We start from the raw sequence: 27599 nt of genomic DNA on the forward strand, positions 1-27599 counted from the left end.
CAAAATGGTTTTATTGATTATGTATAAAAAGGACTTTGTTTTGGGTGGGGGGGGTAAATAATGAAGACTTCAGACTGGGGAGAGACTGTTCAGAAAAGAAGACTGATAAGCCGCAGTAACATGTACCATCCAGTTACAGGTTTGTGAAACTTATCAGCGCCCGCATTTCTGGTGAGGATGGCGCATGGGGGATGGAGGACACGGTGGTCACCGTGCCAACACTACCTGAAGAGTGAAGACATATAGATACGTGTGTATTCAGGAGATTCTTTCAGGTATGTTTTCATAAAACTAACTTTTAGTCATTTACAACGACAAATAAAAAAATGTGACTTTTTCCTCTCCCTTTACTCCCACACCTTCAGTAAATCATAAGCAACACTTCAATGATAAGCAACACCCTGAATGAGATGCATTGTAAATTATGAAATGCAAAACACAACTTCAGACGCATTCTCAATAGATTGCGTGTTTGTGAATCTATTTTGTATGTTTCGCTTCACCAAGAATGTTTTCCATCTGTTCATACTCAGTCGTTGTGGTTTTAGTAGACATTTGACACAAATTTTCTCTTATCCGGCACATCTGGCTAATATACCCACACATGCATGCACACAATTGTGTGGACGTCTAAACACCACATTTTTTGGTGTCATGTTTAATGTGCAAACAGTACGACTCTTCAAGTCCATATACTGTCGTCTTATTTGGCTGAACTCTTCAAAGACTTGTTTAATCTTTTCAATAATTTATTACTACTTCATTTGTTGTTATCAAATAGGCTTCCCTTCATATGAACATGGTTACATTAAGGCAGGAAAGTTCACATTCACACGATCTCATTTCAATGCTGTTTGTTTTTACGTGACGGTGGGCATTTTTCCAATTTAAAATCATTTATTTGAAAGAAAACAACAGTGGAAGTCAAGGAATTTGCTAAAGAAAGGGCAGATTTTTTTTCTCACTCTGTTTCACTAATAAGAAAGAGAGCAAGCAATCTTTGCCAGCTTTATCGGCACATAACAGGGTTAGCATTCATCGTTCCACTTCACTGACAATAGAGGTTTCAAGCGCTGGATGGAGACTATTAGAAATAAACAGGCATGCATTCCTCACCCCCTACCCTCGAAAGCACACAATGATGCTGACCTTAATGCCCTAGTCACTCGAACACCTGCATAGCTTGTCGGATGTTTTTGGCTTAAATAATGAACAACAGCTGCGAAAACAACACACACAACAAGTTACAGCCTCCTTCACGCAGCTATTAGTATGCTGAGCGCTGCACAAGCTGATGGTAACCCAAAGACACATTCAAGCGTATCATAGCTTGTAGCACTGTTGAGAATGGCAGCATGGTTAAAAAAAAAAAGAGCAGAGGCAGCATGTTAAATAGAGACGGGGGGAGGGAAAGGCACCAAAGGGAGAAAAGCGGGGATGTTGAGGAGGAGGAGGAGGTGGTAGAAGAGGAGGAGGAAAGTTTTTAGAAACTCACAGTGACAACACAAAACGGCGAGCACACACACACACAAGGAACTGAGAAGACACTTGAAATATTCTTCATCACCAAAGAGGTACAGTAAATCAATGTTCTTTTCTGAGTCCAAAATGCAAGACAATGTCATGGTTTATTCCTTGTGATTGAGCAATCGGTGTTGGCATTCAAACAAAGCAATCATCTGGAACAGTTTTTAGTGCACTTGGATTACCGTTAAGTTCCCACGGAAACCACTGAGCTTGTCAGCGCACTCATTTGTTGAGATTCCAGTATAGCCCTATACTGTCGTTTGTAAAGATCAGGAACATTTCTTCTCATGTACATTTCTTAGTACAATATTATCTACATTTCTAGTTTTGGTAAGACACGAATGTGCATACTCGGGGATCTTTGTGTTGATATCAACACACTTTTCAAAAGAAAAAGATGATGATTTTTATTATTTGTACTGTGTTTGGGGCCTTATTTTTATGATGTTTATTTTCTTTCAAGCTACAAAAAAAGCAATCAGAATAATCAATAGGTCCAAATATATAGAACCCACAAATCCACTATTCATCAAAGTAAACACAATGAAATTCTATGACCTGGTTGACTTCAAAATCGCCCAATTAATGTATAAAGCACATCACAGTCTCCTTTGCCAAAATATCCAGAACCATTTTGAAATTAGAGATAGTTGTTATAATCTAAGAGGTACGAATCAATATAAAAAATCCAGAACAAGAACAAACATCAAGCAAAGGTGTGTATCAGTAATAGGAGTCAATCTGTGGAATAAGCTTGAAACGGATCTGAAAATGAGTAAATCGCTGGACGAGTTCAAAAACAAATTTAAAAGATTAGTACAAACAAACTACAAAAATCAAAGTTAAGAAGATAAATTCGATATACTTATAAAATATAGTAATATAACGGTCTGTTCTTGTTTTGGATTTTGATCAACTCATTAAATGTATTCAAGAAATGCAGTAATTACAATGAATATGAGACAATTGATATAAAAAGGAGAAAGAATAATTATGTGTGTATATATATATATATATATATATAGGTACAGTACACATAAGGGTAAAAGTATTTGATGAGATGTAGATCTCTTCCTTTTCTTTTGTATTGAAAAAGGATTCATTTATATTATTACACAACAAGGGGTAGGACTAGATAAGTTGCATACTTCTTCCGACTCCTTTGAGCATATAACTGTGATGATGTTTGTTTTTTACTTACTTTTTCTTTAAAGCTTTAGGAAAATAAGTTTCAAACTAGACAATTTAGATTAGGTACACCTGCATTGTTGAATGTGATACACTGTGTAATGTGTCCAATACGATACAAAAAATTTAGTTATGATCCTTAGTTAATTAGTTCTTATACTAATTATACTATATGACTCCTACTGTGTTTGAGACATTATTTTCAATTATGTGTATTTTCTTTCTTTTTTTACATAATTTTCAAAAGACACTTTTCAGTTGGTACACCTACACTGTCGAATGTAACTAATACAAAGAGTAATTACTGCTGAGTTTGCTTGTTTGTTTGTTTGTTGGTTGGTTGGTTGAAAATAAACCACTTTCACCTTTGTGAAAAAAACCCTACACTGATTAGGGTTGTTTGTGCTTGGCTAATGCCTGCGCTCCATTTTAGCTCTCCTAAACCAGATGAGTCTCATCAGCAAGTGCACCGAACATGGTGGCTGTGAAGTCTATTTAATTCACTAAACAACAGAATTAACTAAGCCATTTTAACCTTTTCAGGAAACAAAGAAAAAGCATTTCCAACACATAAGAACAGCCCCGTTGCCTGAATTTAACCTCTGCAGATTACCATAGCCCGGATGACTGAGAATCTACACAGGCATCAAGGAAAAAAATATGAGCAAGCAGAATTAACTAAGCCAAAATGACTCACCTAATTACAAATTATACAATTAGGCTAATGATTTGACAGACAATATTGGTTATTGTTGTTGCATCGTTATTGTAATCACCCTTGCAATGTTTCTGGACAGGCATGACACCACTACGTAGGAACCCAACTGTGCTTCTCCTTTTCCTGAGTGCCTGGCCTCTCCTTCACTCCCACCTCGCCACTGACGCTGCTTCTACATCTCCTCCAATCACTCGCCCACGTTTCACATTTATGACTGGCCTTGATGCAGATTACTATGAGGATTATGATGAAGAGGATGACTCCCCCAGCAAACGTCCTCCGGAAGTACTCGCCACCACACGGATGCAGTTTCTACAACGGGAGCTCTGCAAATTTAACCCCTGCTTGGAGAATCAGGTGCCCTGTGCCAAGCTGTTAGCAGAGACTGGTTGCCTCTGCCCCGGCATCAGTGGAGTTGATCAACCTCCTCATTCACCACGGTTACAGGCAATGATACCAATCCATAAGGGGGAAGTTGAGGTCAAGTGGTGTGCTCCAACCTCTGTGGTGACTCAATACAGAGTGGTGGTGGAGGGAAAAGATGGAAAAACTATAGAGTTCGGGGAAGATTCTCGACAAGGCTTGGTGGGGTCTTTGGAAGTTGGAACCAAGGTGTGTGTGGAGGCGGTCAACAAAGCAGGACATAGCATGCCCACAGAGTTTTCCTGCATGCGATATGACCCTCCCTCTTCATCAGACTATGAAGTCTTGGTAGGTATTATCGGAGGAGGAATTCTTCTCTTGATCCTAATCTCAAGTGTGATTCTCTGGAGGTGTTGTAAAAAACGACAGGCAAAGAGAGACTCCGCTGATGGACTTGGAAACCCATCATACAGCACAGAAGGGACATTGTGATCCAGATAGAACGATTTTAGTAGGATGTTAAACATATAGGGAAACAGTCCAAGAGAGGATTATTTACCATATCAGGAAATGTGTCAATATAGAAATAAATGATCAGTTTTGTTTTGTCTAATACCATACATTTCAGGGCTAGAACTACCTGTTTTTGCTGGCAATTGACTTATGTAGATCTCTAGTTCAGTTTTTGTTTATATTTTTGTATAATGGCTGAACCTTTGGTAATAAAATTATGTTTTGTGGAGAAAAACTAAATAATTTGTGTTTTGTTTTGTTTTCTCAGAGTTGGTATTATTTTGTGTGAGATAAATTAATCTAGATTAATTAATAAGATTTAAAATTGCTTCAGAACATAGTATCTCTATTTCTTTTTTTCAAGAATCTATTAAGCCTCTGAAAAGGATTCCTCTGGCAATCTACTAAACTGCAGTCAAGATTCATGTCCTTTATTAAGTAAAATCCTATTTTTGTACGACGATAACATTTTAGAACTATTACGGCGTTTATTTTATCGATATACTGTCACACTGAAACGTTAATATTATTGGTTGAGAGTAAAATAAGTCCCGCCTCTTCTTGGTATACAGAGCAATGATTTGTCACAGAACACCAGGAAGTTCCTTCCCTATCTGCGAGAATGACAGATTCAGGTGAGTGACTACTTTCTTGATCAAACGTGATTTTGTCGTGTTTTTCGGGCCATTTGTATGAATTGCGTGAAACGTCCTTTTCTTCTTCTTTTTTTTTCAGTTTTAACAGCCATGTTGTAGACGATCGTATTTTTGAAATAAAGAAAAATAACCGGGAGCAGTTAAAATGCGCAACAAGAGGAAGTGGGAAATGAAACCATCCTTAAAAACACGACTTTTATCGTTGTGTCACTTGAAGGATAAGCAATGAATTTGCAAAGCACACAAGCAAACGCGGAAATTTGAAGGCAGTCAGCAACGTCCGAGCACGAGCAGCAACGCAAAACAAACACAACAGAGACACAAAATGTATTCAATAGGCACATGCACGAAATACACGACAATGACAGCCTACTGCTGCATATTACACCGTTAATTTTCCTTTGGGGATGAATACAACATATCTATCTATCTATCTATCGATCTATCTATCTATCTAATCTCCATACAAAAACATTACTGTACTTCCTAACTACAGTATTTTAGATTTTTCCTTTACAGGTACTGGAAATGACAGTTGATGCCTGTACTGTACACCTAAACTGAATGTACTTTACTAATGTACTCCAGTACAATAGCCATTGTGAGGGCTTCATAACATCTTGAGCCACAAATTACCGTTTACCTCTAAGTACTGCTGTTAATTGCGGTACGCGTGTTGTGTGCTGATTGGTGCAGACCCATTTATGAAACTTTAATTCTCCATGTTTGTAATTAGGTGTGGGGATCCTGTTACTCAAGTTATACAAGAATTGCTTTGCATGCTGTAATTGTATCCTCTGATTTGAGGTCTGATTCAAAAGCAAATGCTGACATTTATTTGGAGCATTCAACATTAATTGTATTATTTTTCTTTGTGCTTTACAGCCGTTATGGAGATATCATATGATGATCTGAGAGCACTTATGGAAAAAGGCCAAAGCCTATTTCTTGTTGATGTCCGTACTCAGCAGGAAGTGGACGAGGGACGTATACCCGGATCTCTTCATATCCCAGGTCAGCTCCGACTCCATCATTTACTTGTAAATACAGTAGTCCGAAACAGGTATGCTGTTTAGCCTAGTATAGATTGGTGTCATGTCAGCTGACTTGTCTTTCTTATTTACATTTTTTCCTGCATTTCACGTCAATAACTCAGTTGATACAGTGGAAGAGGCCTTTAGCTTGGAACCAGAAGCCTTTAAGGCGAAATATGGCGTCACAAAGCCACCGCTGGACTGCCCAGAGCTGGTCTTTCACTGTCTGCTGGGAAAACGAGGGGCAGCGGCCACAAGCAAAGCAAACCAACTTGGCTACTTGCAGTAAGACAGTTATTTCAGTTCATATTGTACTTAGGGAAGTACAGTCATGTGGGCTTTGGCTGTCAACATATTCTATTAACTCTTTTTACTTGGAACGTACTGATGCATTTGTTACTCATGAAGTAAGCAACATTTGTGTGTTCTTGTGTCTCAGTGCCCGTAATTACGCCGGAGGATACAAGGAGTGGTCTGAGAAAACAGCACAGTGACTTTTATTGATGAGAAGAGCATAGGGGCCGAATTGGACCATGTATTCTTGTGCTTAATTTTTGTATCCTGGTTTGCTTTCATTTACACTCCATCTTTTCATTAAAGAAGTTGCAAGTAGTATTTGCCCAGTTGTGTTTTGTCATCATTGTCAAGTCGTAATACCGTACCTAAACCAGAGGTTTGTAGTTGTTAATGTATTACTCACTTATTACATAGAATAAATATTACAATTATATTAATCTGTGGTTATTGGGCATAGTCTCCCCCCCACCCCCGAAGGCATCTTCCAATTGTAATGCTGCTAAATTACAATACAATTGTTTACTTACAAACAATTTTACAATAAATACGATAAGATATAACATTGTTATTTTGAAATGATAATATCAACGACAAGTGACATCATCAAATGATAGTTATTTACCCTCAGGGAAAAGTAGTACAGTATATATGAATATAAAGTATACTCTATAAAGTATACTCGGTTATAATTATATAAAGTGTACTTTTTCATACTAAATTGGAACACATGAAGTTTTAAAAGTACACTTATAAGTATCTGTATACGTTTCAGTACAAGCCAAGTAAACTTCTGTGAAGTTAATAATAATATAGTTTTTTAAAAGTCCACTTATAGTACACTGCCTCCAATTTAGTGTAAAACAAGTTTCCTAACAGTATACCGGTACTTGAAGAACCTACTTTTTGCTCAGGTTAATTATAGCACCTGTGGCTACTGGCTATATGACACACGGCTATATTTGACGATGCTGGAACAAATAAAGCAGGTCAGTAATGTGTTTTCCCAAAACCACAAGTTATCATTTGTGGTGGTTTTTTGGAGAGCTGCCTTTAATAGTTAAGACAATATGCATATGCTAACGCTTATTAGCAGAGCAATATGTAGCATGCTATGATGGCAGTAGTAAGTAGTTTTCCTCGACCCTTAGGCACTACGGCTCTTTCTACTTTCGGGAAAGGACGGTCGCTGTCAAGGGGGACTTTTAGTCCTTCTCTGGGCTGAACCAGGAGCCGCAAACTGCGCTGGTAAGTTATGATATTGAATTGTTAAATAATTTTAGATGCTCTATAAGCTACAGCTAACAGCAACTCACGTTGCCAACGCTTGTCTCTATATCTACACATAAAAGGTTAGTAATTTATACTCTTTCACTCAGAAACAAATGTGTCAGCTGTTTTGATGGGGTTTTTTTTCCCACAAGGAGGATGAAGAATTCATTAAAAATATGCAATACTGTACTGTCACAATATTGCGTATTTGAAAATCAACTTTTAAATGGGATTGATTGGTTGTGTCACGTATTCAATAGTAAATGTGTCCAATGAATACATTAGATTTCAGAGACCAATTAACATTTCATTTCCTCACTTAAAAAAACAACAACAACATAACATGTATCCTGCAGTCATTTGACTGTTCTTAAGAGAGGAAACATGAACAAGGACTAGAAAAAATATGCCCCTTTTATGTGGTGCAGTTGCAGCTGCGGGTTCTAAATGGGGACAAATCCAACCGGAAACACTCAAAAATGGTATGTGCACTCACACGTGGTTCAGTAAATCCTTACAGTCATGTCACCTTTGGGACAGTGTTTTTTTTTTTCTGTTGCATTAGTCCTCATAGATTTGAAGTTTTCCTGCGCAGGACCAATTCCTGAGCCTGACCCACAGGATCTGTGCGCTTTCACTGATATGCACGGCTCTCTGAAATTATTTCTTTTTTTTCAGGTAAAATCAATCGGAATTGTTTGCAAGTGTCTGTTAGAAATGTGTGCTTTTCTTCTGTTTAGGGCACATTTTTTACTCTTTATGCTCCACAGGTAAAAGATTTAAGATGCTTCAGTCCAGAGTGGTCTGCTGGTATCAAAGATTTCCTACGCATATTTAGTCTGGCCAATGCAGGGGTAGGTATGGTCCTGCGCAGACATTTTTTCAACATTTTTGTACTCAAATTGGAGAAAATGTTAATTTATCTTTTTACAGATCAGCGTGCACCTGCGATGCAAGTTCCCCCAGCAGACCATTCAGCAAGAATTTAGGTTTGTATCATTTGTGTGTATCATATCTATATCTGTTCACTCCAATTAGAATATTTTATGTATGTACCGGTATATTGTAGAATGTTATCTTTTCTCTCTCTCTCTCTCTCTCTCTCTCTCTCTCTCTCTCTCTCTCTCTCTCTCTCTCTCTCTCTCTCTCTGTATACACACACACACACACACATATATATATATATATATATGTGTGTGTGTGTGTGTGTATATATATATATATTTGTCATTGTGCACCTAAATGTAATGGGTTCACCCCACACAACTGTTCCATTGTTGTGGAAATTGGTTTAAAGTACTTTGGCATTCTACTAACAATCGCTAAATAAATAAAATTGCATATTTATACTCAGGTGAGTGTAACATCATGTAAAAATGTGTTCATTCAATTAAAATGAACTTTATATATTACCGGTATGCTCGATTGCCTTCTTCAACATTTGATCTCGTTGTCTCCATTGCATCGGTTTAATTTTGATTATGTATTCAAAACATTTTGAACTTTTCCATAATGAATGCAAAAGCCAAGTACCAGACACGAACTAAATGTATTTAGCTTTTAAGTAACTAAGAAAAACATCTTGTTGACATAACGTTGTTGTTCTTGCAGAGCGAGCTTCACAAGGAGAATTACCCTGGCAATGAAACCAGCACGGATGTTAGATGTCACCTGTAGTTCCTTGTCAGTATCTTGACGGTCCAGTTCTTGTCACGATGAATTAGCACAAATTCTGCCTTTACAAACACAATACAGTACTCCATTTTTAATTGACACTCTTGGAAAGATGCCTATTCAACAATATACAGTGTGTATTGTTGTGGTTGTAGTTTGCAGTGGTGTATAACTACACTGGGTCATAAATGTCATAATATTTTTCCCTTTTTAATGGTACGCAAGAGTTTTTGCTGAGGCTCTATTCTTGAGTGTTGAGCGAACTCGTAACTAACCAAACAATGTAAGGGACTGAAAATATGCTCTCTTGAACTAGGACCTTTGAATGTTTGTTAAGTCTCTCTTTCCATCTCTTTGGACTTGAAGCACCAACAAACTGGTGACGAAAGGAAGCTGGTGTCCCGGAGGCCACCCTGTCCTGGGCAGCAATTTGCCTCTAAGCATCCCACCTGAGACCATGGACAGCGGCCTGTACGGCGAACTCAGTTTGCAGCTTGTGACCCTACTTTCACCTTGTGTGCTGCAGTACCCCAATCTGGAAACCCTTCTTACGCACATGGAAGTATCCTTCCATTTGTTTCTGTTTATATTCTGTATTTATCATACTGATTAGAATACCTCAAGGGCAAATTCTACTTCCACTTCTCGTATCTTTTTTTTTTTTTTTTTTTTTTATGCGCACCACCCAGAGAACCAGATCACAAACATGCAAGGAGATTGAAGGGGCATGCATGTAAGCATTGTTGTACCTCTTGAGCTCAGGTTTTGGGGTTCAGTGCCTTGCTCATGGCCCCCTTGTCTGCAGTCTCAAAGCAGACTAACATCTCTCCGACAACGTTTTACAATTTTTGCCATAGCCTCGCTCTCCAGTTCCAAAACCCATGTGTGAACCACTACTGACCATCTCACTGGTAACATACAACTCACATAAAACCGACACATCGACACACTGAGTTCCTTAACTTGTGGTTAGGTGCTGGCTTACAGCCCTTCTAATGTTCCCATTACATTCCCCTTTGCCTTCTTCCAAAACATCCGAGCTCATCTGGACTGCCAGGAATTGGGGCAACGAATCCTTCCCTGCCCCTCCTACACAGGTTGGCGACAGCTTTTACAAGGAACAGCACACACAGATGTTGCATCAAGATACATTCTGTGTCATTGATGCGCACCACCCAGAGAACCAGATCACAAACATGCAAGGAGATTGAAGGGGCATGCATGTAAGCATTGTTGTACCTCTTGAGCTCAGGTTTTGGGGTTCAGTGCCTTGCTCATGGCCCCCTTGTCTGCAGTCTCAAAGCAGACTAACATCTCTCCGACAACGTTTTACAATTTTTGCCATAGCCTCGCTCTCCAGTTCCAAAACCCATGTGTGAACCACTACTGACCATCTCACTGGTAACATACAACTCACATAAAACCGACACATAGACACACTGAGTTCCTTAACTTGTGGTTAGGTGCTGGCTTACAGCCCTTCTAATGTTCCCATTACATTCCCCTTTGCCTTCTTCCAAAACATCCGAGCTCATCTGGACTGCCAGGAATTGGGGCAACGAATCCTTCCCTGCCCCTCCTACACAGGTTGGCGACAGCTTTTACAAGGAACAGCACACACAGATGTTGCATCAAGATACATTCTGTGTCATTTCCAGAACACAGCTAAACCCTAAAGGCATGACCTCTTAAACCCGGCGTCTCAGCTAACCAGTGTGAGAGCTTTATTGTTTACCAAAGAGTGCAGTGTAAGGACAAAACTGCCTTGAATTGACTTGTTAACTCCTTAATAGAATGCATGGCCATTATTTAGAATCCAAATAAATAGAATTTTAACAGAAAAGTAGTTCCTACATGAAGAAGAAAATGTGATATCAGTGAAAGGCAATTATTCATTCATTCTATCTCATGTGAGTTGGTGACATGCACAAAAAGAGACAAAAGAGCTGAGATTAATCCACTTTCTTTCGTATTTAGCAGGAACAAAGTGGCAAGAAAGCATCGTCGACTCTCTTTGCAATGGCTTGTTTTTCCTTTTGCTGAACTAAAGATCTGTTCCAAGTTATTTTAACAAGCTCAAGGTTCCAGTTGTAGTGCGTAAAATCACTTCCAGGTTTTAGAAAGACTCTCCAGCAGGGTTTGACTGTCTTCACTTTCTTGGCGTTATCCCACATACTTGCCACTGACCCAGCTGCATCAGCTAAATATTGTATCACATAAAATTATGTGATATTTCCCAAAATAATACATACATTGTAAAATTGGTTTTTGGATATGTTAACATCTGGGTATGCATGCACGCTGTGGTTATGAAAAAGAAAAAAAAGTTAAATCAAGCTGCTCAAATCTCATAAACATTTCATATGATTCAACTTTGTAAAGATATTTGAGTCCATATCATCATTTTGCTTTAATCTCCCATCATCTCACTTGGTACTTTCATTAGCTGTCAAGGTCAGCAAGTCATATTTTGTCAGGTTATTTCATTTTGTCATTTCTTAACTGCCCCAGATGATAATTGTGGCACAGTTGCATACTGTTACAAATTTGCATTTTTACACCAAACGTACGGCCCGCCTCTGAAAGGTTATCTTTGTCTAATTCATTGATTTCAGTATTAATCCAAATAGGTTTGGTTTCAATTTCAAAGAATATTTTACCACATGGCTTCCTCAGTTATTACACATTTCTGTGAACAAAATTGCAAAATTGACAGTGACATTTACAGCAAACTGTCACTTACATTTGGAGCGGTTTACAGTAAATAGTCATAAATTAGTCACATAGATGTAAGCATTAAATCTTGGCCTCATTCAAAAGTAACTGATACACTCATGTTTCATCTTTTTTTACACTGCACCAGGGATGCTAGAGAAGCACTGAATATAATATAACTGTAATTTTAGTCGCTCCACGACCGCTTCCTTAGCAAATGTTCTGTGGATTTATAAGTCTTTGCTTCGCTCTTGCTCTGCAGGTCCTTCATGTGAAGGCGGCATTGTGTACGCTTTGGAGCACGAAACCTGTCAGGAGCCTGAGAAAAGGTTCCATTTGCACCCCGTAAAACAGAAACTCTTGATCTTCCTCTTCCTGCAGCACACTGACCCGTTTGCTTCACAGCTCTCGGACTTCATGGGTGAGGGACTGCTGGAGCAAACACCAACTAGATTTTTAGTCCGTCTTCTCCAGCAGAGGAGAAATTGAATTTGAGGATTCGCTTATCATGTCATTTTAGTCACTGATGCCCTTATTGAGCGCCACCTGGAGGACATTCTGATCAACAACAGGCGGGCAGTCACAGGAGTGCTGCAGATGGAGTTAAGTAACACACTGAAGGCTCAAGATCGCAGAAAAAGGGCAAGTAAAGGCTTAGAAACAACAACACACACACACAACTGCCAGAGTGTAAAGAGTAAAAGTGTGAGTGTATTCGTGTGTGTTTGTGGAAAGAACCAAAAGAAACTCCTTTCGGCTGCTGAGATCATTCTCAGCGCATCCATCAGTATTGTGAGCTGCAGCACCAACCTCAACTTCAGAAAAGACTGCCTGAGTCGCATGCAGGTGACATTTTAATGCCTGGAAGCTGTTGTACCTTTCCAGATGACTACAATGCATTAACGTTACTGCAGGTGAGTGATACTCATGACCTGACGGCCTCTCTCCGTGACGCCTTGCTGAGGGTGATATCATGGAGATCTGTCCCCAGGAAAGGGTGCTACTCTGCTCAGGTACCCAGGAGGCTTGTTCAGTTTGCGTCAACATGCATGTGATGAACTATGCTATGTGCTAATTGCATTGTTTGTTCACTTGCCAGGTAGAAAAGGTGTCTAGAAAGTGCCGATGATACCAGAACAGAAATCTGATGCCCGGCTGTGTGTTTAAAAAAAGTTTGCTCCTCGTTGAAATGTACTTGAACTAAATATGTTCACCTTTAGTTCATACCTTGGGATGTTTCAAATTTGAAATCCATGTTCAGTAAAAAGCCCTCTAAATTAAGCATTGATTGTCAACAGTATATTGACAATCAGTGTTGAAATGTCCACATTCATATGCTGTATTTACTCTGTATGCACATCAAAGATTAACTTGGCCTGAATAAACTCCTGACTGGCTCATTGACCTAAAGTGCATCAACACTCTCATTTTTCTTCCGTAACCTGATCTTACAACTGCAAAGCTGTGTTTGTTTTCAACAACTGCAAGTAAAACCAAATGTGTACATAACTGACTTGGTCGGTTGATTTCCAAACAGCATGCTGTGATATACATGTGCGTAGTGTGCCATGAAGATCAATAAGCTTGATGTGGGAAATGAACCCATTTCGCTGACGGTTTGTCCCAAAATTATGATATATTCATTGAAAATATATCTTTGTTCATCTATCTTTGTGAGTGACGTATCGTGATCGGCAGAACAATGAAATGCCCTTCCATTAGATGGCAAAAGGTACAAGAAACCTGAGTTCCCCTATCCACTTGTTGCCAGAAGTTATGGCTTCCAGCCAAGTCTATCGACTTTATGTTTAATTAAACAGGCCCGTATTTCACATGGAGTAAATTGTGATGAAATTATCATTATTTAACTTTTCATACTCTTTGTCAAATTTATGTTTGGTGGTGTTCCGTGATGTTTTTCTCATGTAAAATGGGTGTTTTGGCTCACTAAATAAATACTGGTATAATACATTGCTCCATTTTTATTGTCATCAATAGTTAAACCATGATTTTTTTATTTTATACACAGTACAGTATATGAAATGGGTGGTTTGAAATGAAATGTGTGATATGCACTCCGAAACAGCAGATGGCGGTAATGCGTCCAATTTCTGCTGTTCAATCGCCAGCACCAAAAGGAAAACAAGCGGAAGGGGATGAAGCGCAAAGGCGTATTTTCGCGGTAAAATAAAACGGTCTTCCTTCTAGTGATGGGAATTCCGGCTCCTTTTAGGGAGCCGGTTCTTTTGGCTCGGCTCCCTAAAAAGAGCCGGCTCTTTCGGCTCCCAAATGGCTCCTCAGTTTTTTTGTTGCTTAAATTATTCCTTCACTTCTGACCAAATATCCTAATGGCGGTTGCTCTCAGAGTGAAATTCAAGTTTTAACCTATGTCGAAGTGTCTATTTCCAAAGGTTGGACCGGTGCAATGACTTCCGATTCACGCAATTGCTAATCGCTTAACCATTACCTCGAATTGTGCCCTTACTTTTCGCCCTTGTTTTCCTCGTCGACTCAAGAACGTACAACAATGTCACAAGTAACATCAGAAGACTTGAGATCAGAACTCGAAATGTTCTGCATAGCTTGTAAAGATGACTCCGCCTTGGACAAAAGTAAGCAGCGAATTTAAGATAATTGTTCTCCACTCGTTACGCTGGGTTGCGACCATTTGTTTTCTGCTCAGTTATTGTTTGCAGTTTTACATTAACAAAATATTTCAAGTGTGTTGTGTGTTTCTTGTATCCCTTAGTGGTAGAGCAATGCGTTTGCTACAGGATCCAAGCAGATGAGTGGGTTTTGGAGTGGGTTGCATACAGCACTACTAAAAATGGACTGTTGCTTTGTGTGGACACCCTGGAACAATTTGAACACGAGGTAATTACAAGAAACAATTCCGTAAATAACGCGCCTGATCTTTTTTTTGTCGTTGTCATTAGGTTGATGATTTTGAAACGTTGTTCGTTATCTGTATAGGTGTTAAACAAGAAGATTAAATCCAAACAAAGCTTCAAGAGAGAAGAGCGAAACAGACCTAGAGACATTAACACAATACAGGACATGTATCCTTTTTTTTTTTTAAAGAAACCGATCCCATCAATTTTTTTGGATTGACATGTCAGGCCATCACATCACAGACCTTAACTTGTTCTCCCTTAAGAATAAAAGCTGAAGAAGAAGAGGATAATCTACTGGACTGCTACTCTACTCCTGCTAAGGTTAGTTGTCACTTTAATATTTTGCTGTACTTGAAATTGTTTTCTTTATGTGTCCACTTAGTGTCTGTGTCATGCACTCCCTGAGTTTGTGCGCTTGCATGCAGGGCTCCCAGAAACGAACGCTAACCACTCCAGAAAATCCTCATTCAAAGAGGAGCTCAACCTTGTTGGCCAGTCCCGGTGTCCTGCTATCTCCTTCGTCCTTTTCTCCCAGGTACTCTACCATAAACAGTCTTCATCCACATTCAAAAAGCTAAACAGTGACAGCAGAGGCGATATCAACGGAGAGGTGATGTGCAGATTTCCATCTGGGTGTTTGAAATTCTTCTTAGTGTTTCATTATTCCTCAAGTAATAATCTTAATTCCGCGGGCATTACAAAACAACCTAAAATGACCAGTTAAAAAGCAAATTGGTGTACTAATGAAGTAAGAGTTATTTTAGGAAATTATCTGCAAAACCAAAACACTGTAGAACATTGTGCTTATAAAATAATATACATCACTATTCTCTTTGTCATTCTAGGGCAAATTGATGTAATAATAACAATGATTGATCTTATTTTCATTGCTTACAAAGTGCAAATGCTTTTTGCCAAACTTTGAGTTTAAGGAAGAACCAAATTTAAAGTGTCAACCAGCCACTTGATCTGAATATTGTATACATTCTGTATACAGTATGTTAATATCTCTAATTCAAACACACAGACAGTGTTTTTTAATTACGCGTGGCAATAACGTGACATCATCTTTACTGGACGTCTCCATGAAATGAAGAGAAGGAAAAGCGTTGCTTCATTTCCCCATAATAATTCCACTGTCTCCCGCATCGCTCCCCTGTCTGTATAAGATGATAAAAAATGAGCCCCTACAACGTAATTGCGTGTGTCACTTGACGTCATGCTTTGTGCGCCTTCGTGTCACATCACGGACGCGTTTAACTAACATTAGATGATGCATATGTTTTATCATGTGAATCAGAACATAAAAATAGTGGATTTAAAAAAAAACAACACAAGTTGACATCATGCCCTGCAGTGTGAGCATAGCCTGTCTAACCATGACATTTGGCTGCCGAGATAAAAACTACATGTAAATGTAATATTCTGCACCTCACCTTTGCGAAGAGCTTTGAAATCTGCATCAAATACCAGAATCGCGGATCATATGTATCTTTGTGTCACTACTTATCCTAAAGAATAGTTCACATGCCCGCAAAGTGTTTGTTGTTTGTTTGTTTGTTTGTTTGTTTTTTCGCTGTTGATTTTAATCTGAATTTTGAAAATTTCTAATATAATGCAGCTTTTTTGATGTTATGAATTATAGTCATCATTTTGTATTTGTTCCACATTGAATTCAACCCAAGTATTTAAGTAGCCTACAACCTCAAAATTGCCGTGTATAGAAATTGACCTTTATTGCCCTCGTCACTGCAGTGCCACTCCCTCACAGAAGTACAGCCAACGTGGAGGGAAAGGAGAGGTGGTGGTCTCATTTGGGGCTGTGCAAGGTCCACGTTGGGCTGGCAGGAGGGCTTCTGATGCAGCGGTGCAGCTGGAGCTGCTGGAAGGGCCGGAGGATTCCCTCCGTTGCAGCTACAAGTACATGTTCCAGAGACTGCGTGATATCCGGAATGGTGAGGGAAAGAAATCGAAAGGAAACCTTCACGTCACAATGTATACAATAGCGCTCATATTGACCACATCAACACCTATTGTAGATTGTAGGGATGAGCGAGTACCGTTATAGGTATCAGCACTGGGCCACTCCCGGCCTTATTTCAGGGTGTCAGGTACTTATGAAGGATGCTGATACCAGCCAATGATGCGCTCGGCAAAACAAAATGGACATTAAGTCTTCCGTGCCAATATATGGTGCTACACAAAGGCTGTTTGACACATCAGTAGAAAGGTCTTTGTTCACAATTACCTGTCATTGTGTTAATTGAGATTTTAGATGTAAGTACTACTGGATGGTATGACGATATATATTTCGAAGACGATAGATAAGATTTTATAGTGTGAATTGTTCTACTATTGCGTTATCGTCATTTGTTATCTGCTGCAAACTGCACGTAATTAATATGTCAAGTGCAGTTTGATTTGATGAGCAAAAAAGTTCACTTTTCAATCTCATGCTGCACTGCCGTCACCAGCTGACAGTCTGAACAACAATTCAATGAAGTGAATCACAATACATAGTCACCGTACATAACTTTATACGTTGGTGCATCTCGTATCTTTTTTTTACAACATGATACTCGCATAAACCTATTCTTGTTTGCCTTTTTCAAAAGTGTTGACTGAGAAGATTGAGGATCTGGGAGAAGAACTCAGGTCTCACTTCAACATTGAAGACTTTTCTCCAGTCTCACTGCCAGCACAGGTGCAGCATAGTAACAAGCACACATTGTGGATTAAAAAAAATGTTCTGGCATGTTGTAATTTATTATTTATATATTTGCTGTAAATTGTCTTCCCAAGGCGCCTTGTCCTTAATCTCACAGGATGCCCCCCCTCCCCCCCAATCAATTGCTCATCTAATATACAGACTGGATTTGCAGTTATATGCACTCGTTTGGCACTTCATTTGGAACACCCACCCAATGGAATGTGCGCCAACCTGAGTTGTGTAAAAAGGGAAAAAAAATCCTCTTTCAAGATAATGCTCAGTGATGTTGAACTTCACTAGCATTAAAAAAAAAAAAAGTCAATTCCTAATATTTTGGAGGGAAAAAGCTAAAAAGCTACTGCTGCAATTGATGCTACACAGTTCAACACTACAGTATAGGTGTCAAAAATAATGAACAACTATTGTAATACTTGAGAAACGTTGTTATACTTAAAATTGTCCTCTATCAGCGGTAATATTTCTGTTTTTTGTAGTCTTTCATGAAAGCAGACTGTCTTTTGTGTTTAATCAAAATAAGACGCTTGCAAACATCTGCTTTTACTTTGGGAACACAACGAACGAACCAGTCACTGAAACAATTTCAAATTGTTGGCAAGTAAGACATCATTCTCTCTTGTGTGATATTGCTTCATTGTTGTCTTGTGTTGTTTTTAATCACTAAACGGTGCCAAATAGGCCACATAAATTGGTTAATAAACAGTTTTCAGGAGATATTTACTTTTAATACAAAATCCAATTTTATTTGGTTGATCGGTGGGATAATCAAATCTAAAAATTTGAAATGGTGATACCCCTACACCACGGCAAACAACTATGAAGAAATGTTCAAAAAAATATCTTGATTTTTTCAAAATAAAGCATGATCTTTGAACCAGGACATTGTTAATCGTGACCTCTCTGGCATCATTAAATTACGCAGGCGTAAATGTTTCGGTACATCATTGCTGCTTCCCTCACGCTGTATTTGTCCTTTTCGTAGGACCGTATTTCAGTTTTGGGTCAGGTGTGCTGTGACAGTAATGGCAAATTGAACGCACAGTCTGTTTTGTTGGAAGCGGGACAAGAGCAAGGTGGTCAGCAAGTACGTGTGGACCTGTCAGAGCTCCAGGAGTATTCCCTGTTTCCTGGCCAGGTGAGTTCAATCACAGCTACTATAAAGGGGTTTGTTGAAGCACTTTGCCCTCCTCGTGACTGTGATGATTGATGACTAAACACTGTTTGGTGGTTTCTCCTTTGCCTTTGCACTAAGACGGTGTGCAGCAGGTTATATGGGCCACCTAAAGTAACAGAGTTTGCCAAGGAGCTGGTTTGAAGACACAGCCAGCGTCCGACCGAGAGCTCACACAGCAATAATTCTCACATGGGAATCAATGTTAACTGAGTAAAGTGTGCACATAAGGTGTTTCCAACTCATAGGACAGTTCTGCTTTTTGTTTTCCATGTCAAAAAATACACTGAACGGTTTCTAAGTGCTAGGGCTGTGTACAAATCGCTGGAGTTTCGAGTGGGTGTTGAATCCCAAATTTCCCCTTGGATCAGAAATTAAATCTTGTACCGGTAATACTGTTGTGTGCACTGTCTTTTTAAGAGAGCTCTGTGGGGAGTGTGCATGCTTTTCGTGGTGGCAAGTGGGTTCGTCAAGCTGTTAACACATTACTTGGTTCCTTCGAACATAACTTGTTACATGTGTATGTTAATAGTTTGCCAGCTAAAGGGCTTTAAACTCAATTGTTGAGCAGTACAGTTTAAATGAAGCCCATCTGCGCAGTGTTTCAAACCTCTGTCGTTAGTGTGGCAACGTAATAAAAGCCGGTTGCTCCAGAGAGAACGTCTCCTCAGCGAGTTCAATGATTCTCAACCAGTGTACCGTGGCACACTTGTGCGCCATGGGAAATTGTCCAACTTCGATTCTTTTGACAAAAAAAGTATATGTATTCTAAATAAAAATGTTTCGTTAATTTCTCAGTGCCACTGATATCTCGTAACAGGCAAAACAACGAATCAGTGTTTTTTCTTGCTCAAATTGGGGCTGAGGTGTTAGCATTCTGACCATGCGCCATGACGTGCATGATGTCAAAATGTGGTTCACTGTATATGGATACTGTTATGTAGCACTATACTAAATACTTCTCTTTGTTGAATTCATTGTTTGGTTCAACACATATTTAAAGTGACACTATTTACCACCATCATGCCTACAGAACCTCTTTTGGACAAAACAACCACATCAGCGTTTACTGTTCCAAAATTGTAACATGGCAAGCTGGAGTGGACTGGACGGCTTGGTGGACAAATGTTTTGACAAACACTCCTGAGCTTTCTAAACATTTGCCGTTCTCCAGGTGGTGGCAATGGAAGGAATGAACACAACAGGAGGGAAACTGGTGGTTTCTAAACTCTATGAGGTCAGCTTGCGTTAATACCCTATACGACATCTTCAGCTTCATCGTTTTGAAACCGTAGCTCATCTCCATCAATGTGTTTGGATCATGGTGATGTTTTTCCTCTTTTCCAGGGAGTCCCACTTCCCTTCTACTCATCAGCAGGGAAAATGGAGCCGGCTGAAGGTAGGGAAGGATGCAGGAGGTTATCGGTTGCTTTGTTGTTGTTGACAAAGTACAGCTCGGCCACCCCTAGTTTCACCTTAATCGTGAATCTAAATTAAAATACTATTTATAATTCTCTGTCGTGATCCCGTGCAATTCCAGAGCCCGTCAGTGTGCTTGTGGCTTGTGGACCTTACACACCTTCTGACAGCCTGAACTTTGAACCTCTCCTGGACCTGATCCATGTTATTGGAAGGGATCGCCCTGACATCTGCATACTTGTAAATCCTCTTTCATCTGGGTTACAGCGCTTGCACATCTTCAAAAATCAATTTTTCACATGAATGATTAACTGTTGAACCTGTATTCTTTTCTGCAGCTGGGCCCTTTTGTTGACTCTAAACACGAACAAATTGAGGTACACTCAACTACTAGATGTCATTTTGCATAGTCAAAGAAAAAAAACATGGCTATTTACATTGGTCACATCATGTTATTTGCTCCATGTACAGCACTTTGTATACAGCAGTGGTTGTTTTAAAGTGCTCTGTAAATACAGTTGAGTTCTCAATTTCCTCAAACAGAAATCCCAGGTGACTGAGCCTTTTGAAGCCATTTTCTCGAGATGCATCGAAAGCATCGTGGAAGGCACAAAATCGTATGTTTCATTATCTGTCCACACTCAACATCATAAACCTTTTAAACAGCATCCACGACACTATATAAATATCTTGTTGAAGTGCAGTCAGTTGTTTGCAAATCTGCCTCCTAGTTGAAGGCTTAGCATGTTCTACCTGTGCTTGCCTGCGTTTTCTCTACATTAAGGAATGCCTCAAATGAGTCTCAGAAAGTTCTTAATGTAAATTGGTTAATCCGAATAAAATGAAACTGGACATCTTTATTTTTTCCGCCCACGTCTTTCTAATTGGAAAATGCCAAACAGTAAGAGTTCAACACTTGTAAAATAAGAGCCCCCACAAAATCCTTTATTAGTCCCATGTTGAAGAAGTAAACACATCACAGCAACGAAGCACGCAGTATAAACTAATTAGATATCAAAATAATTGAAAATAGTCTGTCTGAATTAGCATTCAGTTTTCAAGCACAGCTTCCAAATGCTTGTTTCCTTGTTGCAGTGTCGGCTGTCGCCTGGTGTTTGTTCCCTCCCGGAGAGACGTCCACCATCATTACATCTACCCACAGCCACCCTTCACCATGCCCAACCTCAGCAAGAACCCTGTGAGATACAAATCTTTGTCTTAAAAAAAAAAAGTCTTCTTTATTCAAATATAGACAAACCTAAAATCATTTTAATCCCTGCAGCGCGTGACCCTCGTTCCTGATCCTTGCACCTTGCTGATTGAGGGTGTGACCTTTGGCTTGACCTCCACTGACATTCTGTTTCACTTGGGTGCGGAGGAGATCAGCTTGTGAGCAGACAGCAGTTTTGATATTGTCGAGTTTGGAAATATAGCATGTTTTTTTGGGCCACATGACCTCTTCTCAGATAGACTATACACTTTTATCACCACTTTTAAAACATGGCATGTTGATCATCTCGAAGACAGTCCACACATATACTTGGAGAGCAGTCAGCACACTTGCTGATTTTTTTTTCCCCCCTTCATTATGTATGCGGCCTCTCACATAAAAAAAAAAAAAAAAGTTAAAAATCAGTCCGGCATGAGTTCACACTGCTTTACACACTTGTCCATGTTGCCTTCACGGCTGAGAATAGAATATTAAATGTATTGGACTTTAACTATTATGTCCGAATAATGTACTATGTAGTCTTTTGCTCCCCATAAATGCTTGTGTTCCATTTTGCAGTGGCGCTGGACCGGACAGATTTTCTCGCATTCTGAAGCACATATTGACACAGAGAAGGTAGGGAGGGGGAGTGCGCTGTCCAACCTATCAATCATCCTCGCTGTTTTATAAATTAATAATAATTTTTTGTGTTTTCGTGTCAGTTACTACCCGCTGTACCCACCTGTTGAGGATGTGAACATGGACTATGAGAAATTCCAGCGTTTCGGTCAGATGCCACTCACACCGGACGTTCTCCTCATTCCATCTGAGCTGCGCTACTTTGTTAAGGTACAGAACAACCTCATCATAGTGTGTCCTTCCTTTTTTTTTCTTTTCTATTGATGTACCCATCGAAACTCTGCAGGATGTCATTGGCTGTGTATGTGTCAATCCCGGACGCCTGACCAAAGGCCATGTGGGCGGGACCTATGGAAGGGTGCTTATTCAACGCCCCGCCTCATCAGATGACGACAACAAACGAGTCAGCCGCTGCTTGGCGGCTCAGGTGGTGAAAATTTAACTGAAATAAGGACTAATAATACAAATGTAAGCCTGTTTCAAACCAACCAGCTGGCCCTCTGAAAACCATTCAACTGATTTTTTTTTCCCCATAAAGTAACAGGGTAGTGTGATCATCTTTTGACAGACTGTGCTGTTCTGACCATCCAGCAGCAATAAATCGAAAATGTTACCTGTATGAGAGTTTTTGTGTATAAAGTTTATACTCAATGACTGCAACATTAGGTTACACGTACAACATGTGCGAGAATTCTGCCTAAATGTCACCGATTTATATTTGCTCTTTTAGTCTGTGAGGGGTGTCAAGTTGTTCAGCAGTGGATACTACAATGAAATTGTAAATAATGCTGCTATGACATGTCAATCAAAACAAAACAATTATTTTTGAAATGTATTTTTTTAAACCAGTTGTGTATTTGATCTCATTAGAGCCTGAAATGTTTCAAACGAGGCAAGTAAATGAATAGCCTCCCCACACACACAAAGTAGCTAAGTTTCAGTGTTGCCATATTGACAAGCTTGTTGTCAAGGTGTTTCAACTACACGAGACATTTCCGTATCTCTTTAGAACTGACTACTACCAGTATGCCTTTGAGCAATTACATAATTTCAACCCTTTTACAAAAAAATGGATGATGCCACTTTGTTTGCAAAGCTACAACAAAATGAGATCGCACATACTTTTTCGGTAGGCGGGCTCCTTATAGGATAAGAGAGTGTAGGAAACTAAACCATAGCAGTCAGTCGTAAAAATGGTCAAACTCATCAGAGTCGCTTTGCCGATCCGTGTGTGTTTCTCCTCGGAAAATCTCCATGTTGCAGATTACTGGAAAGTAAACAAAACCTGAATGAACCTCCACAAACTATTAAGTTTGAATTTTGGCTTAATCTTTGTGATGATACCTTTGGTGGTTATACTTTTCGGTTCTTCGACTGCTTTTCTGACTTTTTCTCTGTAAAATAAAATATGGAGGTGGATTAATTTAACAATGAATGCTTTTTACTGTGCTCCGTCTGTTCTAGTTGACTTACTCTCTTATCTTTGTCTGAGGTTGAGGTGCAAGGAGATTGTCAATGTCATCATCACCCGACTCACTTGAGTCCTCATCAGATGTTCCTGTTCTGCATCCCTCCTTGCTGTTGTCATCTTCAGAACTCTCTTGCAGGATAAAGTGCACCCTGGGCCTGAAAGCACATCTATTTTGTTCACTTCTATAAAGTATAGAAAAAAGCAATTTAATTCAGCCAACTTCAAAGATTCAAATTCAACTTGTTCTGTTGAGGTGAGATGATGATGTCATCAGAATCTTTCTCTTCTGCTCTCTCCTCACTCATTTGCTCTCCTTCATCCGACCTGTCCTCTTCTATATTGTCCTCACTCCCATCACCATCCTCTTCCTCATCCTGAGCTGAATGCTCTTCTTCACTGTTCTTGTTCAGCTCGTCTGAAATGTTGCAACCTTGGTCTTCGTCAGACTCATTCTCCCGCTCATCTTCTGGTGATGTCTCTTCATCCTCACTGGCCTCCTCCATGTCACTCTCTTCTTTCCCATCAATTTTACAGTCTGCCTTTTCATCTTCTTCCAGTCCTTTATTGTTTACTCCTTCAACAGCCTTGTCACTTTCACCGCTTGACTCCTCAGACCGGGATGATGAATTGCACCTGCTGCTGCTCTCTGATTGGTGCAAAGGAGTCTGACTCACTTCACGTTCACTTTGCAATTCACTGATAGAACAGCTTTTTGGGCTTTCACATTCTTGTGTCTCGTTCCTGGTGCGGAGGAGATCAGTGATGTTTCTCCTCATCCTGCTGCTGGTGCTGCCTTTGTGTGATGATGCTTCACTCTCAGATATCTGCGCCATCACAGGTGAGGAAGTCTTTGATCTGGAAACATAAAGAGTCGTATATGCCATTTGATTCAAGTACAGTCCATTTATTTGGGGCAGTGATTCTCAAAACATTTTACACCAAGTACCACCTAAAAAAAACATCTAAATACCACCACAATGACCATCATTACAATAGAATAACACTGAGCTGTTCACTGAGTTTCTACAATGTAAACAAGCAAAACGGAGCCTTAATATAATGATTTTCTGCCATTTCTAACAAAAAAAGGGAAAAGTGGAAAGCCTTATTGGGGGCTCACAATTTGGCAAGAAAATGGTCACTCACTTCTTTTGGACTTAGTTATTCATTAAGGCTTAATGTGTTTACAATTCACAGCATAAACTGTTAACAAGGTAACCTCTTCCTGTCTAGCATCAGAATGGTTTGTGCTTCGGTTAACGGTGACAAGAGGGACAAACTATTCCAAACAGTATGATGATGTCTTGTGGTTCTCCACTAATGTAGGTTCTCCACTAATGTAAAACCACAAGAATAAACAAAAGTAATACCTCTACAATGGTGTGACTGGTGAGCTGATACTTTTTGCTACAGCTCTTGTACTGGACTAAGTGATTGCCTGATGAATGTCTTTTTTTAACTCAAGTTTGATTAGAATACACAACCAGGGCTTTCAGTGAAAGGAAACGTGGGTATTCATATGATGGGAGAATAGGATTGTTTAGTGTGTTAAAAAAAAAAAAAAGTCTTACTCCAGCGAACTGCTTATGTCTCTCTCCGAGGAGGTGTTTGTTTTCCTCCTCTTCTTCTCACTCTTAACCTGTCTGTTCCCCGTGCTGCTGCTGCTGCAGCTGTCTCTGTTTTCACCATGCTCACTGGACAGACGGACTATTTAACAGAGAATGACAAACACACAAGGACACAAAGATACGTATATAAATGTGTGACGCACAAAAAGCAAAGCCTTGTAAGTTAATTGATCACACCTGGTTTAAAATCCAACTCCTGGGATAGATGAATGTTCTTCCTCCTTGAGCTGCCGCTTGTCACTGCGTCCTCTGGATAAGACACCACAGAGGAGTGGCGCCCGTCAGCCTGATTGGTCGCCCATTCTGGTAGATTTTGCCTAGCCCTGCATTGACGTGATGGAGTGGCAATGAGGTGCTGGAGCTGGAAGTTCTGAGGACATGGATGTAAAGTTGGAGGCAATACGGAAGCGGTGATGGTCTGGTCTGAATGGGACTGAGAGGAAAGTGAGTCAATGTAGGGAGGATAAGAACGCCCGAAGCCATTGTACCCTTGGGTAACGCTGTCTATCTGTGGCTTTCTGCCATGACCTATGCAAAGATAGCACACGTTGCAAATGACATACTACAGTAACAAGTAATGATGCACCCACCTATTTTCTATACTTACCCTGTGAAAATAAATATTTGCCAACAGAAGATGCGGACACAATTTCTTCCTCTCTATCCATGCACTCTTCCATCCTCTGTTGGAGAGACATACCTGTGCAGTCATATCACACTACACACATTCAATATAATGAACAGCAACAACTGATACAATGTGGACTGGGACGGCAGTACTACACCCTGTGAGTAAGTGATTCAACTACAGGTACTAGCAAATAGGAGAGGGCAGTAATGGGTTAATACGTTGATGATTTTCCTTTTCATTTAAACTAATAGCTTTTAAAAGTTGCAAAAGATTTTTCATGTTCAGTTCAGGGGGGGATTTAGCATTAGCGATTGCCTGGGGCCTCTGAGATCTACTGACAAAACAGTCAAGAGTTGTTGAATTTAAAGCAATTATTTTTAGAACCAGGATTGTTTCCACTGCCCCCACCCTTCTCATGCAATGGACTATTGCATCTTCTTATTGCAGATGTGCAATAAGAACAAACAACCTTGTTGGGGCAATGTGAACAAAACAAAAGGGCGGTATATCAGTGAAGAGGAGAGAAAAATGTAAAAGCTGTTTTTATCAAAACTACCAAAGGTTTCTTTTTTTTTTTTTTTTAATATATATATCAAATACAAACATACATAACCGGCAGGACCAAAAGCCAGATGGTCTTGTCGGTAACACTTGGTGTCAGCCAGGGAGGATACAGTAGAGATGAAGTGGTGAGTGACACGAGTGACGCTTTTCATAACGAAGATGTGAGTAGGTAAGCAGTCAGAAATGGTCAATTATATGTTAAATGTTGATTGCTGTTCTAAACAATTACAAGTAATCTGTTAAAATGATTCATTTGTTAGATATTAATCCTCAAGGATTTTTTCTTTTTTTATTTTTATTTTTTTTACGTTTGCAGTGCATGGTACAGTTTTTACCTGACTTTTGGGAACTGGTGTTTTATCTTGCAGTTGTTTGTGCCTGTTGGGAGAGCTCTCAATCAGAAATGGTTCATACTCCATCTAGAGGGGTCAAACCATTGATCAGGATTTTTAAAAAAATGTTTAAAAAAAGGCCTCTTTGATGTTTTCACAGCCTCTCTACCCGAATCGTCTTCATGGCAGCAGTGGCTGCCATCATCTCTCTCAGTGTGTCTTGAGCCCTGTCAAACTGCTTCAGCAGCTCCTGGTTCTGATGTCGGGCAGCACGCTCTCTATCCTTCAGTTCCTGCCAACGTTGACGCAGATGTATCATGTGACTGAAGAGAACATGAAAAGACAGTTAAGGGAACAAGAATATAACTAACTCCCCCACAAGTGTGCAACAATACACAAAATAAAGTTCAGCTACTTATGGCATTTGGTGCCTCTGAGATGAAAATTCATATTCTAAAGCAATTGGCTTTTGGGCACCGGACAGTGGAAGCAGTGTGCAACATGATGAAAGATCATTGTGGAAGTAATACCGTTAAAAATAAATAAATCCAGAGCCAACAGCTGTTACCCCTGGGAGAAATCATGGATCTTACCTTGTTTTGTGAATGTTTCCTGTCATATTTCTATAAATGCTAAAAGTGTTTACATTCCGGCCATTCAGATGACCAAGTGACAGTAAATTCTCCTCAGATGCAGCCATGACAGCAGATTTGTAAAGACTGCTGAGATTAAGGTCACATCGGGGGAGGGAGTATCGGGAGGAAATCCGCTTTGTGTTCAGAACATTTGCATATACAGGCATGTGGCCTATGTAATACTGTATATCTGCAGGACTACATACATATACAGTATGTGGGTGTGTATATGGACACACCCAGACACACACACACACATATATATATATATATATATATATATATATATATAGCTAAATCTTGCTAGCAAACGAGAACGCTAA

The 27599-nt window shown here is 39.6% G+C and overlaps 5 protein-coding genes across 6 annotated transcripts; 4 read left to right on the top strand and 1 right to left on the bottom strand.

The window, feature by feature from the left end:
* Nucleotides 1-1466: 1466 nt before the first annotated feature.
* On the top strand, nucleotides 1467-4549 carry LOC109524234 (LRRN4 C-terminal-like protein). Its single transcript, XM_019883929.1, has 2 exons — nucleotides 1467-1574; nucleotides 3513-4549. The coding sequence occupies exon 2, from the start codon at nucleotides 3515-3517 to the stop codon at nucleotides 4286-4288; it is 774 nt and encodes a 257-aa protein (XP_019739488.1). The 5' UTR covers nucleotides 1467-1574; nucleotides 3513-3514; the 3' UTR covers nucleotides 4289-4549.
* A 289-nt stretch (nucleotides 4550-4838) lies between these two features.
* On the top strand, nucleotides 4839-6618 carry tstd1 (thiosulfate sulfurtransferase like domain containing 1). The gene is made up of 4 exons (XM_019883930.1): nucleotides 4839-4944; nucleotides 5851-5979; nucleotides 6122-6284; nucleotides 6439-6618. Exons 1-4 carry the CDS (start codon nucleotides 4932-4934, stop codon nucleotides 6491-6493), a joined length of 360 nt encoding a protein of 119 aa, XP_019739489.1. The 5' UTR covers nucleotides 4839-4931; the 3' UTR covers nucleotides 6494-6618.
* Nucleotides 6619-6844: 226 nt separating this feature from the next.
* On the top strand, nucleotides 6845-13923 carry top6bl (TOP6B like initiator of meiotic double strand breaks). 2 transcript variants are annotated; one of them, XM_019883928.1, is made up of 14 exons: nucleotides 6846-7282; nucleotides 7445-7541; nucleotides 7994-8047; nucleotides 8131-8243; nucleotides 8336-8419; nucleotides 8499-8554; nucleotides 9177-9248; nucleotides 9606-9801; nucleotides 10213-10336; nucleotides 12217-12375; nucleotides 12475-12596; nucleotides 12690-12800; nucleotides 12869-12967; nucleotides 13054-13923. In XM_019883928.1, exons 1-14 carry the CDS (start codon nucleotides 7262-7264, stop codon nucleotides 13081-13083), a joined length of 1338 nt encoding a protein of 445 aa, XP_019739487.1. In that variant the 5' UTR covers nucleotides 6846-7261; the 3' UTR covers nucleotides 13084-13923. The 2 variants fall into 2 exon arrangements, with proteins under 2 accessions (XP_019739486.1, XP_019739487.1); XM_019883927.1 differs by having other exon boundaries at nucleotides 6845-7282; nucleotides 12475-12800.
* A 358-nt stretch (nucleotides 13924-14281) lies between these two features.
* On the top strand, nucleotides 14282-22787 carry pola2 (polymerase (DNA directed), alpha 2). The gene is made up of 18 exons (XM_019884304.1): nucleotides 14282-14566; nucleotides 14704-14828; nucleotides 14928-15013; nucleotides 15112-15169; nucleotides 15274-15383; nucleotides 16604-16803; nucleotides 17464-17552; nucleotides 18559-18711; nucleotides 19922-19984; nucleotides 20095-20146; nucleotides 20288-20406; nucleotides 20505-20543; nucleotides 20710-20783; nucleotides 21262-21364; nucleotides 21449-21555; nucleotides 21956-22012; nucleotides 22099-22225; nucleotides 22302-22787. Exons 1-18 carry the CDS (start codon nucleotides 14482-14484, stop codon nucleotides 22455-22457), a joined length of 1803 nt encoding a protein of 600 aa, XP_019739863.1. The 5' UTR covers nucleotides 14282-14481; the 3' UTR covers nucleotides 22458-22787.
* A 342-nt stretch (nucleotides 22788-23129) lies between these two features.
* LOC109524214 (glutamic acid-rich protein-like) lies at nucleotides 23130-27467 on the bottom strand. The gene is made up of 10 exons (XM_019883894.1): nucleotides 27235-27467; nucleotides 26811-26964; nucleotides 26645-26728; nucleotides 25722-25797; nucleotides 25292-25642; nucleotides 25058-25193; nucleotides 23727-24341; nucleotides 23489-23641; nucleotides 23360-23409; nucleotides 23130-23282 (listed from the first exon to the last, which is right to left on the bottom strand). The coding sequence occupies exons 1-10, from the start codon at nucleotides 27441-27443 to the stop codon at nucleotides 23197-23199; spliced, it is 1914 nt and encodes a 637-aa protein (XP_019739453.1). The 5' UTR covers nucleotides 27444-27467; the 3' UTR covers nucleotides 23130-23196.
* Between the last annotated feature and the right edge of the window lie 132 nt (nucleotides 27468-27599).

The sequence above is a fragment of the Hippocampus comes genome, unplaced genomic scaffold (assembly GCF_001891065.2).
Source record: "Hippocampus comes isolate QL1 unplaced genomic scaffold, H_comes_QL1_v1.1 scaffold156, whole genome shotgun sequence".
NCBI lineage: Eukaryota > Metazoa > Chordata > Actinopteri > Syngnathiformes > Syngnathidae > Hippocampus > Hippocampus comes.